The sequence below is a fragment of the Glycine max genome, chromosome 16, assembly GCF_000004515.6.
Source record: "Glycine max cultivar Williams 82 chromosome 16, Glycine_max_v4.0, whole genome shotgun sequence".
NCBI lineage: Eukaryota > Viridiplantae > Streptophyta > Magnoliopsida > Fabales > Fabaceae > Glycine > Glycine max.
The window spans coordinates 7,899,024-7,919,553 of record NC_038252.2 but is presented as its reverse complement, the minus strand read 5'-3'; the positions used below and the strand labels follow the sequence as shown (position 1 = coordinate 7,919,553).

Below are 20,530 nucleotides of genomic sequence, written 5' to 3'. Positions count from 1 at the left end.
GAAACAACTGTGACGATGACCACCGCCGCTTACATCGGTTGAATAGATTTGTTTCAAACGAAGCCAGTACGACGATGAAGGCAAACAACGGGGGAATGAAGGCTGCCAGCATGATTTGGTCCGCCGTCGGGAAGGGAGAGGGAGAGAAAAATCTAGGTCTCATTATCAGGAAGATGATATCAACTCACTTGTGCACCCTAGCCACCGCCAGTATCACCTAGGATTATATTGCGGGTATATAAGTCAGTGTACAAAGAACTTTGCATGAAAAAATAAAAACTTAATTACAAATTTTACTATCAAATTTTTATTATTTTATGAATTTTATTATTTAAGTTTTTTTTTTTTATAAATTTTATCATTCAACTTTCATAATTTTACAATTTTATAACTTAAGATATTTTTTCAGAATTTTAACTTTTCAACTTTAAATATTTCACAAATTTTATCATTCAAATTTTTAATTTTTATGCATTTTAGCATGTAACAATGTGATGTAAAATATCACTTTTATAATACATTTCAAAAGTCACTTTCTATGTGCTTATAATTACAATTGATATCAAAAGTTAAAATCTCATTTTTCATTAGTGATTGTAAAATGCAAAAAAATTAAAAACTTAGAATGATAAAATTTATAATTAAACCAAAATAGAATTACGCATGAAATAAAGAAAAAGAAAAATAAATCCATTTATGATTATTTGTATAGTCTGCATTGTATGCATTAACTAGGGTTGGGGTAAACAACAATGAATCATCCTTTTAATAATAAATTAAATAGGCCTTCTATTAATAAGGCTAAAATATATAAATAGTCTCTTAATTTATTTTTTGGTTTTAAATTGGTCTTCTAACTTTTAAAAGTTCTAAAATGGTCTTATTTAATTCATGACAAATTAGTCCCTTTGAAAAATTATTCATTTTCCATTTTTAAACATAATTTTAATTTTTTTATTGATTCAAGACGTGAAACGTGTTCCATTAAATTCACTTACATGAAAATTAAAGGCATAAACTAATGTTTGAAACAAAAAATGTTATAAACATAGTGAACATTGTATGAAAAATGAGTTTCGTGAGTAATAAAAAAAGAATGTGACATTAGATTTTTTAGTTTTTGGTTGCTCATAAGACTCAGTGTTCATACATTTCTCACCATGTTTATGTCTTCTTTTAGTTTGAATTTTAGTTGATTTTCATAGTTTTGATGCAAATGAGTTTAATAAAACAAATTTTATGTCTTGAATCAATAAAAAAAAAGATTTAAAATCATACCCAAAAATTGAAAATGAACAAATTCCCAACAGGATTAACTTGTCATGAATTAAATAAGATGACCATTTTAGAATTTTTAAAAGTTAGGGGACCAATTTAAAATAAAAAATAAGTTAAGGGACCATTTGTGTATTCTAGCCTAATAATAAAACATACTTTGTTTGCATATAATATTATATAAAATAATGACTCAAATATGTTTTTATACCTCAAATATACTCCTTTTTTAAATTGTTACTTATTTAATATTTTTTTCCTACTTGATGTTTTCAATTTTTTGGCTTTGGTACTTGCCATTAATATCTTGTTTGTTAAATGATTCGTGACAAATGAAGTGTCACATTATCACTAACACATCATCCTTTTTAATTTCTATGTATGTAGTAAAAAAAAAACACGCCTTTAGAGTCGGCTTGATAGACTCCAAAACCAACTCAAACTCCAGCGGTAGTAGCAACAAAAACCCATAACCCAAAACATCATCAAACTCATTAGCATACTCTGCTTCTCCTAGTCTTCTTCGTCCTAATCTTCATCGTCAAAGCCATTACCAACCTCTTCACCCATTCCAAAAATGCTACATTATAAATCAACTCCTTCGTCTTCAAAATCGATGGAGACCTCGCTCCTTTGTCGTAGGACCCTCCCCTCTCGTTGCTGCCTCCCGCCGTCACCGAAGTTGTGACACCCTCTACCCCTCACATATATACTAATAAGGAATAAAAAAATTCAAATATTAATTAAAATTATTTTTAAAACATTTTTTTTAAACAAGTCTTTCAAAGGAGAAAAAGGCTCACATTCATTTTCTTCTACATCATATTCAAACTTGTCCAAATAAATAATAAAGTATTCTCGACTCAACAAGGTCGTCTAAGCTTCATACAATTAATATAGAACCTATATCCTAATGTCACATCCTATCAGAGCGTTGTGTTCCCGTGTCCTCTAGCATGAGGTTCTGCATAGTCATCCACCTATTCATCTGCTCCCCCGAACACAAGTTCAAGATCATCACAGGATCCAAACACAACAACACACAGGGAGTGAGTTATCACATTCATAGCTAATAGAGAAACAAGACAATTAAATATACATATTATATAAATGAGATACCGCTTGCTTAAACATAGCTCACGTAACTTCACCACTTCGTCATTCAAAATTCACTTTTCAATTATCAATCACATTACACAAGAATCACACACTTCGATCAAGATATAATAACACATCAATTAGCAAGCATATGCAATAGTTATGCTAAGACTCAATCCTATATGCAATGTGGTACCATGTCAGTGAAAAACCACCCTGGGGTGCTTAGGAGTACATAACAAGACACATCACACAATGGATTTGTCAGGTCACTCTCACTAAGTAAGATCATAGGGAGACCAGCCAGGGTCACGATGTTTTGCGAGAATGTTACAACCATATGAGATCAGCATAGGCTTAAAGGAGCACTCAAACCCGGTGACCCCCAAGGCCTACACTCCGAAGAGTCCGTCAGGGCCTCTCCCTCCTGATTCAGGTCCAACCCCTAAAATAATTTTTTTGCATGCAGACACTGCTCATGAATTATACAATACCCACGACCTTACACTCGTGTTTTAAACACGTTCAACACAATTGTGCTACGATTTAACACTGGTTCCTAAATAGGAAACCTACATTTTCTCTTTAACACTGCGCATCAACGTTTTTCTCAAGATAACGCTGGTCGGGTTATTGTACATTTCATAGCTTACAACACAAGTGATTTCACATCAAGTGTTAACTACACACTTATCCACAACTAGAACTCATTCACAATTTCACATCTCATAGTGTCACAATCCACCATCACATGTTTACACGTATCTCACAAATTAACACATGTTCAACTTTACACTTATACTCAATCTCAATAACAATATTATAATCTCAAAGCAACATGTTATTCTACAATTCATCACATACTCACAATTTGAATCATCATTTCATATCCTCAATATAACAATTTATATAAAAGACTATCACAACATGAGGACTAAAACCCCTCAAATAATATTACACAATTATATCAAAATCATAGGTCGAAATATACAAATATCAAGAACACAATTTATCAAGCAATTTTCATTAGGACATCAATATTTTATTTATAATCATAAAGGAAAAATTGCAATTTAACAAACATCCCAAAATAAAACCCCAATTTAATCCTCTAAGGATCCCTACACATGTTCTCACTAATCCCCAACTGTGAATAACTCATCCCTTACCTCTAAGCGGGCTCACGTGTCTTCAGCCAGCGATAGCAACATCTCTAGCGGTTCCCGGAAATTCTTTCAATTATTCATCCGACTGCTCCGATAGAATTCCCAAACGTCAGAGAGACAGAGAAGAGATTGAAACCTCCACTTGTAATGTCTTCATACGATTCCTTTTTATCCCTCCACGAATATTATCTCGCAAATCCCAATGGTGGAAGCGTGCGGAATTAAATTTCGAACAACATATCCAAATTTCATGAAAATCCAACGGCTAACGAAACCGGGATCGTAGTTTTACCGAGATAGTTTTGGGTTTCTGCGGGAAAGAAAAAGACTACAATGCGAAGGGTGTTTCTCTCAGTTCAGACACGATATCGAAATTCCCAACGGTGAGAATGCTCGGATTTGTGTTGCGAACATGATACTCAAATTTAACGACGATCCAACGGTGAACGGGTTCGAGATCGTCATTTTTCTGAGACTGGTTTGGTGGGCTGCGGAAAAAAGAAAGGATTTTGAGAGGAGAAGGGGAAAAACGAAAATGAGGCCAAAAGGAGACAGCTGACTTAACATAACTATTTATACCTAGGGTACTCAGCCTATTATTTGCTCTATATTTATTTATTTATTTATTTTTTTACTAAAAAGCTTTTTAAATTTATTTACGAAAAATTGGGATGTTACAGAAGTCGTCATCAAGATAACCAAACATCAAATTGCTAATTCCACCTCCAATGCCAATTCCACAGTTGACTCCATTGTTGATTCCAGCGACGCGTCTTTTCTATCCCCTTGCCTGCGACGGAACCCTAAACTACTCTAACCATCACATTCTTATTGCTATTGAGAGATTCAAATTTCATGTGTTCAAGTCCATCACATTCTTCAACCCCTATCTTAAATTTAAAGTTATTGTTGATTAAGCCGACACTAACAACAAACAAACACTTAAGCCAAAAAATTGAAAACGTCATGCAAGAAAAATAAAATAAAATATTGAATAAGTAACAATTTAAAAAAACGGGTATATCTCATATATGAAAAATATATTTAAGCCTAAAATAATTATCCTTTTTGTTAACAAAAATGGTCATCTTTAAGATTAATTTTAAAATTAATTTTTTGTTGTTGTATTAACAAAATTACTAGGCAAAGGATGATTTATTTTAGACTAAAATATGTTTTTCATTCTCATAAATATGAAAATGTTTGAAATTCATTCTTGCAAAATTTTCAATACATATTGAAATATATTGATTTTTGCTCAGACGTAGGTTTGGATAAATCTGAACCTACGATGATAAATTTTTTACACCGATTATATATATAATCGATGTAAATGTGATTTTTTTAACATCATTTATGCATATAACCGATGTAAAATGTAATATGTTTTGCATTGAGTGAGCATACAACCAATGTAAAGATCACACGTAAGCTTGGATGTCCAAACCTTATTTTGAGCTGAAAAAATAACATATTCCAATTTTGTGAGAACAAAATGTACTGAAAATTTTGCAGACGAATTCCAACTATTTTCATATTGATGAGGACAAAAAACATATTTTAACCTTTATTTTATTTATGATAAATGAGATGAAAGAAAAATTTTATTATATTTCATTGTAATATATTCACATAATGGAAAAATATATATTTTATTATGCTATTTTACATTTCTACTCATTTTATTTCATCTCATCTTTTTCTATCAATATAAACATAACTTTAGGAATTATACAGAAGAACCGAATTAACATGTATTATTATAGGAAACATCAAAACCAAAGCTTTGTTATATTTGCCATTATGGTATTCCCATTTATGTCTTATAATTTATATCTAATAAAGAGAAAACTCGTAACTCGTAAGGTTCACAAGTTATTTAGTACCTAACTTTTCTTCATTCAAGCGCTGTGTATTCTTTAGTTTTGGCAATTGCCCTTGGAACGAAGAAAAAGGATATCACAAAATATATTGTTATCTACATCGTTCCACTCGAAATACATTTTCAGAGAAGAAAAAACGAATAAACATATAATCAACCAATTCAATTTTCAGAACAGTCTACACAAGAAACAGAAGCTGCCACCCATTCATTAATCATTGGCTAAAGCAAATTCCAATCTTCCCAACTCCATCTTGCAGCAGTTTCTCAAAAGATCAACTTGAGACATAAGATGCCTGTACGTAAGTTCCTCTTTTGGTTTGCAATGCTCGAGTCATTTGCTGGACCATTATCAAGCCACCCTAAGCAGTGGCATTGGAAATGTACACTTGAAAATATATGTAGCCAGGAAGATATTATTAACACCTGACACATGCCCTAGATGGAATATTTTTGATAAGTCACGGTAAATTCTGGTTAGAAAGTCCCATAGATTCTGCAACTTCTCTAGCAGCCAATGTGTCAGCTTGTGCCTGCATAGAAGATAAAAAATAATTCAGAATCCACAAGATTTTACTGTTTTTTTTTATAGATCAGCTACAAAATTATATTAAAGATGTCGGTACCACAAGATTTTACAGTGATAAGCTATTCAAAGGTATCAGTTTAACATGGCTGCATGTATCAGTAATTGTCATATATTCTATATTGCAATCAGATCTTTACCTGAAGGCGATGCAAGAGATACATCAAGAAGAGATGTACAAAAACCTGTTGCAATTTCTCAAGGTTGGTAAGTAAAATTTCAAATCCTTTAATGGTATTTCATCTCAGCTAAATTGACATTTTAAACATGTAATGAACTGATCTCACCAAGTAGAAAAATAAAATAACTCGAGCTGTTGGATATCGCCAGAGAAATCTTGTGGCCCTGACAGCCCCTGAATCTAATAGTTTCACTGCTTTTTGCAACTGCATGAGACATGCCACATACAAAGTTAAAAATAATGCTACATTGGAGAATGAAAATGACATGAAACATGATGGTTGTTATACCTGAATACTTGCACCGACCAAATGACGGTGATGCATAGGAAGAGGCCTGCAATTTTTACTTTATAAGTTTCTAAACTTTACAACAGGAAATGAAAACAGATGGTGCAACCTTTTGGAGAGACAGAACATAGTATATAGAAGTATTAATAAAGTCATCATAAGCAAATCACAACTATAACTTTACCATTTATGAAGTAATGAATAGATTAGAATGCTGATAAAAAAAATGAATAGAAATAGATTAGAATAAGAAAATGCAAGAGATAATTTAACATAGGGAGGATAAACAAATAGAGTTGCATGAAGGATGAGTGCATTTTAATGGGTTTGCAGGAACCTCCGTTGCTGGTGGCAGGGCATATGACTATTCAAGGATAAAGTTTATGATTGTTTTAATCAAATCAAATGCATTACAGGTAAACAAGATAGATACTATAAGACAGTAAGAGGAAACATACTCAAGGGATTTTATTTCAGTCTCGTCTTCCCAAGATGATGATGCTCGACGAGAAACTCTACTTCTTTCAGCCTCTGCCTGTTCAATATAACAATTATTTGAAAATCAAGGTGAAGTCAAACTACTAATGAAGCAGCCACAGGAACTTAGTTACATACCTTTGCTTCCTGAAGACGCTTAATTTCCTTTTCCAATTGAAACTCTGTGGCAGCCTTTTCACTGACCATGGTTTCTAATTGAGTTTGTTTGTAGTACTGAAATGAAGATAACACATAAATTTATTGAATATCACAAGTTACTTGCATGAAATTTAATCATGACAAATTACCAAAAGGTCTGTCAGTTCCCGATAGCGTTTCTCTAACTCCATATGCTCCTGTTACAACATTAAGATGATGCTTTTAACAAGCAGTATTCCAAAATTATCATAACACCAAAGCATAAACTTGTTAAGAGTACTAAATTAACTTCAACTTTCTTATATTTCAACCCACGCAAGAATAGCATGATAGGCTGGAGAGTATAGTGTGTGTGTGGAAAAGAGTGTCAAAGAAAGTATTGCTAGCATTACTCAAGGTAATATCTGATTGATATTAAATATATGGCAAGTGACTGGGAAGATGCATGGATGCTTATGCTTATCCTTTTAAAAAATCAATCATGACATCCATTTTCAAACGCGATGCAATTCTTTTTCTTGGTAAAATAGTGTAGAGTCTAGACCACCCAGTAATCAACCATAAATATATTTCTGAAGATTTGGATGATGGATATGACTAAGAGTAATTTATCATTTATGCTACTGAAACTGTAGATGCTTAGACAAATAGGATAACATTCCATAATAACATTAAAAAAATATGCACCTTTATATCTGGAACTGACTCCATTCAAATTCACAGGTATACTTCCATCCAAAGTTAATATATCAAATGCCAAAAGGTGATGTTCAAAATATATTTTCATGCATGGTAAATATTACAAAGGATTTAATAGTAAAAAATATTCAGTTTAGAAACAATTATCAATTAACCACTTAGACTACATGGTTAATAAGTAGTAACCATTAACTGATCATTCCTCAACTGGAAATGGTTTTACCAAGACTTTTTTTACTGTTATTCCCCCCCCCCCCCCCCCCCCCTCCCCCCCCAAAAAAAAATAAATAGAAACAAGACCATTTATATGACAAAATCTACAGAAAGTGATGCAGTCCAATCATGAGGACATAACTTGAAATTTAACTTGTAATGCAGCAGTAAGAGAATGACTGTATGCCCATTAATTAAGTCTAAGCTCTCCCCACTTAAGACACAAGGAGGTTTTATTTATTTTTAATCCAATTTGTGAATTTAAATTTTATACAAGAGAAATTTTTTACAGAAACACTATGATTATTACCTGACGTGAGTAATGCTCAGCATCCCTCTTCATGGCAGCCATTTCAACTCTCATTTTTTGCATTTCAGCCTGAAACAGTGAAACCAAACATATCAATAATGGGATGTGCAACTTGACCTGCAAGACAGGAGGCGATTATCTCAAATAAACTTCATAAGAAAAAATAAAAATAAAAAATCAATCTTGCCTCCAAGGAAGATAGCTTGTTTTCAGCTTCCCTCTGACCTTGACGTGCACGCTCCAATTCTTCCTGCCATGCCTGCTTCTAAATATATGAAACTCCCATGGTTATAATTCCATAAGGATGAAAAATTATGACTAATATTATCATAATTGTCATCTAGAAATGGCTGTGGCAACTTGTGACATGGGCCTAGCCGTTCCCAGGTTCAACTATGAGCATGGAAAAATTTTCCACAAGCCCCACTCCTTCCCCTCTTGAATTTTCTTTCGGTCGAAAAAAAACCGACATTTAAGTCTAATTTGTATTTCAAAAGAATTAGCAGGACAAACATAAAATTAGTAAGAGTTTCAGTTGTGTAAAAGAAGCAAATAGAGGGGAAGGTCTAATTTTGAACAGGACAAACATAAAATAAATGCGTTCTATTCATATTTATACAAAAAATCAAATGTGCTTTGAAATGGTTTACGCAATCAAGCAAAAAGGACACTGATTCTTTAAATATGCTATACACTTATTGATAAACTTTGTAGAAGATGTGAAATATAAGGGAACCTAATGTAGTTGCAAATCAACCTACTCTCTTATCAATAATCCAAGTCTATACCTGAATTACTTGATTTGCCTCTTCTGGTGCCTTTTTTTGTTCCCGGCGCACACGGGCTTCCATATCTTGTAGTTCTTGATTTAAAGATGCACATTCAACCTGATAACAGATATTACCAAAAACTATTTAGTGGATCTTTCTTTCAGAATAGTAATCACTAATCAGCCTTCACATTCAAAATGGAAAAAGTTAACTGTTATTCATGTACCTCGAGAAGTGCCACCTTCTGCTCAAGTTCTGTGGCTTTTGCTGTCCTCTCATCTGCTACTCTCTGAAAAGAGGAGCAACTAACAAATCAAACTATATATTTAACCTAACGCCAATAATAATTCACCAAGCAAAATAGCTGGACAGAGTGGACCAAAGCAGCCTTATTAACACAAGGTTTATCATTGTGGACTTGTTACTATTGTACATTTTTGTTTTTGGTAAAGTAAATCTCTATTAAAAATTTAAATAGCAAGACCGAAAGACATCATTGGTGACAATATGATGCCAAACTTAACCAAAAATCTTAAGGGAATGTAGTCAGACTTGCGTAGCAACATTGAACAAGCTGGGATGACCCCACTTCTTCAAATTTAATGTGACCAAAATCTTTTAACATTTCTGCTGATGAAAATTATTTTATAATCATCACAAGATTCACTATACAAGACTCTTTCATATTCCCAGACACCCCGGCAAGTGAAGATTCACACATACTTTTACACATACCAGGAAGATTATTAGGATATAGAATTGTATATATGAACTTTGTGTTGTTCTTCTAATAGCTGTGTTAATGAAGTAAACTTTTCAGACTTAAATAGAGATTGGGCAGCTTTGCTGCACTTTTTAACTTTCTAGTACTTTCTTTTTTCTGCTGAGGATGCCTTAATCTTCGTTATTTTATACTTCCCCTCTTCCTTCTAAAAATATTTCTCTGTCCCTACAAGGATGCCAAAAGCAATATAAGCAGCCCATAGCTGCCCAAAAATGCTCCAGCCAACCTCATCTCTAAGTAAATAGGCTAACACAAAAAGATGTGTGAAAATATCGCAAAAATGCAATCCCGTAAGTAACTGACAGTGATAGCTGCCTGAAAATATCACAAAAATGCAATCCCGTAAGTAACTGACAATGACAGCTGCCTGAAAACATCGCAAGGCTTGGATACTAGTATTCTAAACATGTGTTATTTTTAAAAAAAAATTCTCTACAGTAAATTTCTACCTGTGCTTAGAATCTGATTACATGTTTTCTGAAAAAGCTCTAGATTACAAAGTTCATATACAGAATTTTTTAGCCGCATAGACAACTTGACATGCAGCTAGTATATCAATTCAATCATGATATAAACTAATGACATATGGCAAAAACCAAACAAAAAACAGTGCTTTAATATGTTTTGCACTCCATTTAAAAGTTAAGCCACAGTAAGTGCTTACATTACCTGTATCCTTGCAAGTGCAGTGGATGACTCAACTGCTCTGTGCTCCAATTCCACTTCTCTTTCCATAGCAGCCTGTTCTACCAATATCACAGAATCACTAAAATATAATGCAAAACACAAACTTGAGAAATAAATAATTCAAGTTAGAGACCATTTTGGTAGCATTATGTGCGACACGCTCCTCTTCTGCTCTTCGCTCAGCAGATGCTAGCTCCTCTCTTAGAGCCTGCAAGAACAACAGTTTTAATACGAAAACATATTAGAGTATATGTAAATAACTGTGAAAACAGTTTGCAAGGGCTGTTAGCTTTTGCAAACAGCACTACACTTGTATCAGGATGTTAGTTTACTAACAGAATTCTGTTATTCTATTATCATGTTATAACAGAATTCTGTTATTCCATTTTGTGCTTAGGCTGAAGGTCTAGAGGTCTATAAATACCTCTTTTGTAACTAACTTTGTAACTAAGTTTCAGACTCAAATATCAGTTTCATTTCTCAATATTTTTCTCTCTTTCTCTGTTCTCTAAACCTAAAATGGTATCTAGAGCCAGTTTTTCGTGAAAGCTCTTCTCTTCGATTTTTCCAGTTCCTTCTTCCACATCCATGGCTTCTGAGTCTCAAGGTTTTGTGTCGCACTCTTTTCCGACCTCCATCACTGAGAAGCTAGACAATTCCAACTACCTACACTGGCAACAACATGTCAAACCAGTAACCAAATCGCCCAAACGGTTTGTGGTGAATCCGATTGTTCCACCTCGATATCTCATAGAAGAGGATTGAAATGCCGATTGCATCAATCCAGAGTACGAGGCCTGGGAAGTTTGGGACCAAATGCTCCTCGTTTGGCTCTAATCCACTCTTTCAAAGTCTGTTCTCTCACGTTTTAGGCTCGAATCACTCCTATCAGGTGTGGGAGAAGATTCACGAGCATTTCAATCTTCACACCAAATCGAGAGCATGCCAACTGCGAACTGCGATGCGTGCAGTTTCGCTTCAAGGAAGATCAATGGATGAATATCTCCATAAGATTAAAGGCTATGTCGATGAGCTTGTGGTGTTGGTGTTCTGGTTCACCATGAGGAGTACGTTGATGCAATTCTGGAAGGTCTCCCTTCTGATTATGCGTCAGTTATATCAGTGATCGAAAGCAAGAAACGAACTCCATCCACTGCCGAGATTGAAGCTCTACTTTACGGTCACGAGACTTGTCTTGTTCGTTACAACAAAGACACTCAATTGCTCACTTCTCCATCCTTGAATTATACTCAAGGTTATTTGCATTCAAGTTCATATAAATCTTGGTGCTTCTTCTGATTGTGGTGGTGGTCGCGGTGGTCCCGGCAGGGGTAACTTCCAGTGCCAAATGTGTCTCAAATAAGGACATACTGCTAATGTATGTCATTTTCGAGTTGACATGAACTTTCAGCCTCACGAGTCACTTACCTTTTTTGATCCAACTACACTTCAACCTATTCCTTATTCATTTGGTTCAATTAGATCCTCAAACACTTCGGTTAATCCTAATCCCAAACTTGTTGCTCAGCCAACCAATCAACCTAGTGCTATGCTTACAAACTCGGCCTCTCATGGCAATGGTCAAGGTAGTTCAACCTGGATTCCAGATTCTGGAGCTAGCTTCCATGTGATTGGTGAATCACATCATATCAAACAGTTTGCACACTTTGATGGACCTGACCAAATCTTTATAGGAAATGGTGAAGGCTTGAGTATTTCTAGTGTTGGTTCCTCATCTTTTGTTGCCTAATGACTCTCATATCACTTTCAAACTTAATAAGCTATTACATGTTCCTTCGATTTCAAAAAATTTGTTAAGTGTGAGTCAATTTGCTAAAGATAACTCTGTTTTCTTTGAGTTTCATCCTCACTAATGTCTTGTTAAATCACAGGCGACCAATAAAGTTCTCCTTCAGGGTGTTGTTGGTGTTGATGGTCTCTATTCATTCCATAACATCAGATTTCAAGATCACTCTCCTCAGCTGCTGTCAACTTCCATTTCTACTTCAATCACATCTCCTACTGTTACTAAAAATTCTGTTATAGCTTCTAGCTCTATTATTTCAACTCCTAGTACTATTAGTCTATGGCATGCTAGGTTAGGCCATCCAAATAGTCATGTACTGAAGTTAGTCCTCAACCAGTGTAATATTTCACCATCTAATAAAATATTTTCAGATTTTTCTGCTTCTTGTTTCATGGGAAAATCTCACAGGCTGTCATCTCATTCTTCTACTTTTGTTTACTCTCCTCTAGAACATATCTTTACAGATTTATGGGGGCCATCTCATTTAACTTCCTATTCTGGCTTCAAGTACTATGCATCCTTTATTGATGCTTTTTCCAGGTACACTTGGATCTTTCCAATTAAAACCAAAGCTGAAACTACATTTGTTTTTCAAGATTTCAAATCCTAAGTTAAACTGCAACTTAACACCAAAATTAAAAGTGTTCAATCTGATTGGGGGGGTGAGTATTGACCCTTTTCTGCTCTCCTAACCTCCTATGGTATTTCTCACAGATTAATTTGTTATCACACCCATCATCAGAATGGTGTGGTTGAGAGAAAACATAGGCACATAGTTGATCTAGGTCTCACTTTGTTACATCATGCAGCTTTACCTCTACAATTTTGGGACTATGCCTTTACTACTGCTGTCTACCTAATTAATAGACTGCCTACTGCATCTCTCAACTTTGCTATTCCCTTTGTCACTCTTTTCAACAAAGATCCTGACTTCCATTTTCTTAAAACCTTTGGTTGTGCTTGTTTTCCTTTGTTGAGACCTTATCATACTCATAAACTCAATTTTTCTTCTCAGGAGTGTGTGTGTTTTTGGGGTACCCCTCATTTCATAAAGGCTATAAATGTTTGTCTTCAACTGACAGAATTGATATTTCTAAGGATGTTCTGTTTAATGAGCTGAGATTTCCTTATTTGGATCTATTTTCCTCATCTTCTAACCCAGTACAAAACACTAACTCCTATTTCAGTCTTAACCTTGACCTGTCTCCTCCATTTGTAGCTCCTACACCTCTTTCCCAACTGCCTTCCTCTCACTCACCTTCTCCTCCCTCTATTCCTCCTGGCTTTTATTCTGCCTCAAATCAACCCTCATCTAAGTCTACTTCAGCACATCCTCAGTCATCCAATATAGGGTCTCACAGTGAATCTATACCTGCTCCAACTTCAGTTCCTACTAATACTCATCCCATGCAAACTAGATCCAAGTCTGGAATTCATAATCCTAGACTGCATTCTTCACTGTTCCTTACTCATTCATAACCTAAAAATGTCAAACAGGCCCTGGAAAATCTAGAATGGTTTGCAACTATGCAAGAGGAGTATAATGCTTTACTGAAAAACAGAACTTGGGATTTAATTCCCTTACCTGCTAATAGACAAGCTATTGGGTGCAAATGGGTTTTCAGAGTAAAAGAAAATGTTGATGGTTCTATTAACAAGTTCAAGACCAGGTTTAGTTGCCAAGGGTTTTCATCAGGTTCATGGTTTTGACTTTCATGAGACATTTTCTCCTGTGGTAAGGCTTGTTACAATTCGTGTTGTTCTCACTCTTGCTCTCTCTCAAGGATGGGATTTATTTAAGCTTGATGTCAACAATGCTTTTCTTAATGGGTTGCTTGAAGAATCTGTTTTTATGACTCAGCCTCCAGGCTTTGAGGTTGGAGATAAATCCCTGGTTTGTAAGCTTAATAGGGCTCTCTATGGCTTAAAACAAGCTCCAAGGCAATGGTTTGACAAGTTAAAATCTACACTGCTTCAGCTTGGGTTTGTAGGAAGCAAATGTGATTCTTCTTTGTTCATCTACACACATCAAAAGCATACTGTGTATCTTTTAGTTTATGTGGATGACATCATCACATGAAGTTCTGTCTCTCTTATTCAGCAGCTAACTTCCAAACTAACCATTGCCTTCTCTCTTAAGCAGCTGGGCCACTTGGATTATTTTTTGGGACTGGAGATCAAATATCTTCCTAACAACTCTATACTTTTTTTTGAACGGCCAAAATATTATATATTATAAAAGATAGTACCAGAGGTACTACAGAAGTACATAGAAAGCCATAAAAAAAGGCTAGAACACAAAAGCTGCATAGACCACCCTAACAACTCTATACTAATGACTCAAAGCTAATATGATCGTGATTTACTTCACAAAACTCAAATGGTCGAGGCACACTCTATTTCCTCTCCCATGGTTTCCAACTGTAAACTGTCTAGACATGGTGCTGATCTATTTCATGACCCAACACTCTACAGATCAGTAGTAGGTGCTCTGTAGTATGCTACTCTCACTAGACCTGAAATCAGTTTTGCTGTTAATTAAGTTTGTCAGTATATGGCCAGTCCTCTGGACTCTCATTGGGCAGTGGTTAAAAGGATCTTGAGATATCTTAAGGGTACCTTGTCTCGTGGTTTACTTCTTCAGTCTGCTCCCATTGTGAAACCTTGGCTCTTTTTGCTTTCTGTGATGCTGATTGGGCATCAGATGTGGATGATAGGCGTTCCACTTCAGTACTGAAGCTGAATATCGTAGCTTGGCTCAAACCTCTACTGAATTGACTTGGATTCAAGCTCTTTTAACAGAATTACATGTTTCCTTCCATACTCTTGTGCTTTATTGTGATAATCAAAGTGTTGTATCCATTGCTCATAATCCAGTGTTCCACAGTCGCACGAAACATATAGAAATTGATGTCTTCTTTGTGAGGGAAAAGGTTCTGGCTAAACAGCTTTCAGTCTTGCATATTCCAGCTTTAGATCAGTGGGCTGATGTTTTGACCAAACCCCTTTCTTCAGCAAGATTTGATATTCTTAGGGACAAACTCAATGTGAAGAGTTTTTCCTCTGAAAAATCTGGGGGGGGGGGGGGGGGGGTTATTAGAATATATGTAAATAACTGTGAAAATAGTTTGCAAGGGCTGTTAGCTTTTGCTAACAGCACTACACTTGTATCAGGATGTTAGTTTACTAACAGAATTCTGTTATTCTGTTATCCTGTTATAACTTATAACGGAATTTTGTTATTCTGTTTTGTGCTTAGGCTGAAAGTGTAGAGGTCTATAAATACCTCTTTTGTAACTAAGTTTCAGAGTCAATAATATCAGTTTCATTTCTCAATATTTTTCTCTCTTTCTCTGTTCTCTAAACCTAAAAAAAAACTTCATCATTGTATAATTATAGTAATCTTACATGCATAACAGAATCTACTTACTTGCATCATCCTTGTTTCGCTTAGTTCTCGATTTCTCATCATTGATTCCATACTTGCCTGGTAAGATATGAATAGTGTTACCCAAGCCATAACTATAAATAACACTCTAGCATTAAAATATATTTAAGGTACAAACTATAGTGAAATGATTAATCCTACACTAATGAAAGAAATTAATGAAGAAAACTGAAGGTAAATCACTATGTTGCCCAGTCCAACAAGTTCACAATAGCCAAATATTTTACTGATTTATTGAGTAAATATATTCCCCAATTCTGCAAAGCAAGTAAATTTTAATAGACATCACATACAGAGAAAAACACAAACCGCAAATCAATGACAATCTTATAGCTATAACACGGGCAGCAAGAAAACCATATTATGTTCTGAAAGAAAGTAGTGTTAGATTTCTTCTGGATAGTGGGAAAAGTTGGATAGGTGAAAATGCATTTCTAGCAACCCTTGTCGTTCATAGACCAAAAAGTTCTTGGTAGAACAATAAAAGTATACAAATTAGATCTTAAGATTCATAGACCAACTTGGGGCAGGGATTACTTAAACTTCAATCAATATGTCACAATTAGCCAAGATTGTGTATAAAAATGTATGATGCCAACACTGAAGCAAATTCAACATGTTCATTATTCATTAAAGAAAAAGCTTCCACCAGATCAAAGCAAATTGAACAGAATATGGTTTAGGTGGAAACAACAGTTGCACGGGAGGAAATAAAATATTTCGAGACACACTTCAATAAATTAACAAAGAGGAACCTGCAGGGAAGCTAGATTTCCTTCTGACAATGCAGCCTGCCTCTTAACAGCATCCATAGAACTTAAAAGTGCCTCAATTTCAGCATTTTTTGCTGCCAAAGCCTCAACCATATTTGATTCAACTCTTGTCACTTCCCTTTTACTTTCAGACAGATCCTTCTGTAGCTGTTTTATGCTAGCTTCATATGATTTACTCAGCTCTCTCTGTAGATTTAGAATTAATTTAAGTGATATGATAGTCAATATGTTTTCATTTCAAGCATATAATGAGACTTTTTATTCCTTTAACAGGAAATAGTGATGGTGCTTCACCTCTGAAGTGAGAAGTTCCTCCAACTGTGCATTTTCAGATTTGTATTCTTGAAGACGGGATGACAATCCAGCACAGACCTGAGCATCATTAGGAAATAATAATCAGGCATCTATAATAAGCAATTAGAAAGATTTTATTGGTTTAAGCAACACCCTTACCCGAGCTAACCTAGCCTCTTTAGACTGACCAGTAGATTTTGTTGTTTTAAGCAATCCTTGAGCCTATGTACCAACTAAAAAAATTAGTCAGAAGAATCTTTTAATAAAGATGTGCATAAGTAAGAATGTCTAAACTTCTCCATTATAAGTATTACCTCATCAAGTTGATCCTGTACTTTTTCGGGGGAGATGTCAGCTTTGTGATCCTCTTGGCTTTTCTCGTCCACAACAGATTCAACTTTTACATCAGAATCTTTGAGTATAGGATCATTATTAGGAGCTGTGTCAGAAGCCACAGAATCAGATTTCTCTATATCCACATTTTTACTGGCATCTAAATCTCTAGATTTGATAATTTGGCCAGTACTAGTGGGTTCATCACTGGAGCCCTCAATTCCTTTGGGAGCTGGAGGAGGATCCATCTCACAAATGTCTGAAGCACTCTCTTGGACAGGATCACCATTACCAGCAATTGTGGCAACTCCAATATCAGCATCATTTACTAATGCTTCCGCATCATCTGTGTCATGTTTACCAACATCATCGCCTAGAATTTTTGATAATGAAGAGCCTAACAAGGGTGATGTTGCATCGCTAGGTTGTGGCTCCTTTGGTTGGTTTGTAGACGTGGAAGCGCTCACATCAATTTCAGGATCAACTTTGTCTATTGAAGTTGCTATGTCCACAGGTGCTGATGGAGATCCACTTTTCTCGTGAGTAGTATCACTAATTATAGTTGGTGAGTCGGATAGTGCCTTTTGAGCCTGCACAATCTCAAAAGACAAATGTGAATATTATTTGTGGATGTTGGATAGTAATGCAGTGGAAATACCTTTGGTTTTGATTTTGTCCTCTTGCCCTGAGATCCTTGCCCATTTGATGCTATTTATTAAAAAGGAAACAATAAAACAATTTGTTAGCATTTCTGATATTGGAGAATATGTATCCAAAAGACATAATTCCTGGTTCATTTGTTTTCGGCAATGAAAATATTGGGAAATTATTCCTTATTTTTCAAAAGCTCTCCAGGGAAGCTAACAAAAATAGGCAATGAAAAGTAAGCAATTATTTCTTCAAAATAAGCTGAACCAAACACATTTAATGTTTTAAACCAAAATGGTTTGTTTATACCAAGCAAAAGATTGTGAGAAAGAGAATAAGAAACGGAAATTCAGGTTAAAATTGGCAGCACAACTCTGCAGCAATAACCCAAGTCTAATTTTCAGCATGTATTGATGGCTAACTAGGTGGTGAACGAAAAGAACTAAAATATAAACCTGGAGACTTAGAATCACCCTGCTCCTCTGATAAGTCACTGGCAACAGCCTTCGCTCGTCGATCTACAACTTCAAATAAACCTGATCAACCAAAGCCAAAAAAAAGGCTATACGTCAGAGTTAAGTCAAAATGCATCTCAAGCGATGTAACTCCCTCTCACCAGTCACCATCACCCACGTCACCTAAACAATAAAAATGACGCAATACTCCTAATAGGCAATGCAGTCCTTCACTGAATTACAAGTCTTAGTTAGTGTATTACATTGATGAAACCATTAGCACTTAACACAGAAGATATAAGGTTGGTTGGTCGGGTGGTTAAGAAGGAGGGGAAGGAGGAAAAGGTCGCAGGGTTCAATCACTCCTACTAACAAAAAAACTAACAAACTAACAATTAACATTTATCGATAAAAAACATTAACACTTAACACTCACCAGTCCATTCCCTAATTTGTTAATTTCCAATACATTATAAGCATCACAGTCCTTCACCAAAAATAATATCAAAAGTATTTGGCAAAACCATTTGATGAACACAATTTAACGCATGAGCACATCAACACATCAGCATTAACCATCCATCAAAGATTCGGTGATCAACAAAACATTGCGATTATTAAAAACAACAAGACGCAACATCAACTAAAACTACGAGCTCGGTAAGATTGATGGAATCAAAAAACGAAATTGGAGGATTTTAGGATACGAATCTAAGGGAGCGAGATCCGTTACCTTCAGCGGCTTTGAGCCACGAATCCATTGCCGGAAACGATCAACGACTCAAGATTCGAATCCCAAAGAGTTCAGAGATTCAACACTTGTTGAGCTACTTTCATCGCACAATGAACGACGTCGTTTCGACTCTGCACTGCACTTGCCTGAAACGAATCGCGCGAGAAATATAAAAACCGCTTCTTTCTCTCTGATTCTAATTCGCCACTCCTGTCTTCAACCACCTGATCACCACCCCTCCAAAAAAACTGCACCCCTCTTACGTTACGCAATTTTCTTTTATTATAAAAAAAAGTAAAATGGGGTGTTTTTACTTTTTAGTTATTATTACAATCAAGTAAGAATGTGCCATATACTACTTAAAAAAACCTAATAAATATTTTTTTAAGTTTGAAAATGAAAATTAGTTTTTTCATTTTTTAATAACTAATTTAAAACTAATAATACACTAATTAATAAAAAGGTAATTTGTTTTTTTAATATTAGTGTACCTTTTAAAAACTAATAAAAATATTTAATAGTTTTAAAATATTTTCTAATTAAAAAATAATAAATACATTAATTAAAAAATAATAAATAGTGTTTTTCATATTTCTTAATCTGAGTAAACTTTGTCCAAAAAAATAATAAGGTACCATGTCTTTGTCCAGGGTCGTTAAAAACAGTCATTGCTTCATGCCCCTCATGTTTTTCAACCTGCACCCCATATGAAAATTAAAAGCTCAAAAATACCCCTCAGCCTGACTTTGAACCCTAACCCGCCTTTGCCCGACTTCTAAAGCTTTTTATTTTTATTTTTATGTACAATTGATTAAAAATATATATAATACAAAAACTTATGAAGAGATCATCTATCCTAAAAGTCAAAGCACGCTTCTATTTAGAAAAAAAATAAAAACACCCAAAATAAAAATCCCCTAAAAAATCAATCCAAAACCCCGAAGCATTTTTCTGTATGACTCAAAATAATCCCCCTGTGGCCATCATTAACAGCGGATTTATACTCACGATTTGCAGTATACTCCAAAACATTAAACTACTAAAAAGCATCAATAAAAGCTTAATACTAAAAAAAGGCTTCTGGAATTATAAATCCTGAATGTGAAAAAGCAAAAACTATTAGAATCATGCATCCGGAATATTAAAGAAGACTTCCAGAATTATAAATTTGGAATGTTGATAAAAGTCTTCCGGAATTAATAGTCCAGAATATACTAAAGACCTCTCGAATCACTAATCTGGAAAATAGAGTGTTATTTTTTGAATTTAGGAATCCGTAACATGAAAAAGATTATTACGGATTATGTTTTCTAGATTGCAATTTGTGAACTTCGAAAATTTTAATCCAAATTATTTGTGGGGTGTAGGAAGTAATGACCTTAAAAGAAGGAAGGTAATTTGGAGATTTTAAAATTTATGAAATTAAAAAAAGGGTGCAGGCAGGGAGAAACTTGTGGATTATA

The 20,530-nt window shown here is 34.8% G+C and overlaps 1 protein-coding gene across 1 annotated transcript; it reads right to left on the bottom strand.

Moving 5' to 3' along the window:
- Positions 1-5,477: 5,477 nt before the first annotated feature.
- LOC100818676 (golgin candidate 1) lies at positions 5,478-19,335 on the bottom strand. Its single transcript, XM_003548545.4, has 21 exons — positions 19,068-19,335; positions 18,335-18,415; positions 17,890-17,939; positions 17,213-17,821; positions 17,058-17,120; positions 16,899-16,976; positions 16,587-16,790; positions 15,814-15,870; positions 10,710-10,784; positions 10,559-10,630; positions 9,332-9,394; positions 9,124-9,222; positions 8,523-8,600; positions 8,336-8,404; positions 7,263-7,310; positions 7,093-7,188; positions 6,936-7,012; positions 6,478-6,523; positions 6,295-6,393; positions 6,148-6,192; positions 5,478-5,954 (listed from the first exon to the last, which is right to left on the bottom strand). The coding sequence occupies exons 1-21, from the start codon at positions 19,093-19,095 to the stop codon at positions 5,883-5,885; spliced, it is 2,109 nt and encodes a 702-aa protein (XP_003548593.1). The 5' UTR covers positions 19,096-19,335; the 3' UTR covers positions 5,478-5,882.
- Positions 19,336-20,530: the final 1,195 nt, after the last annotated feature.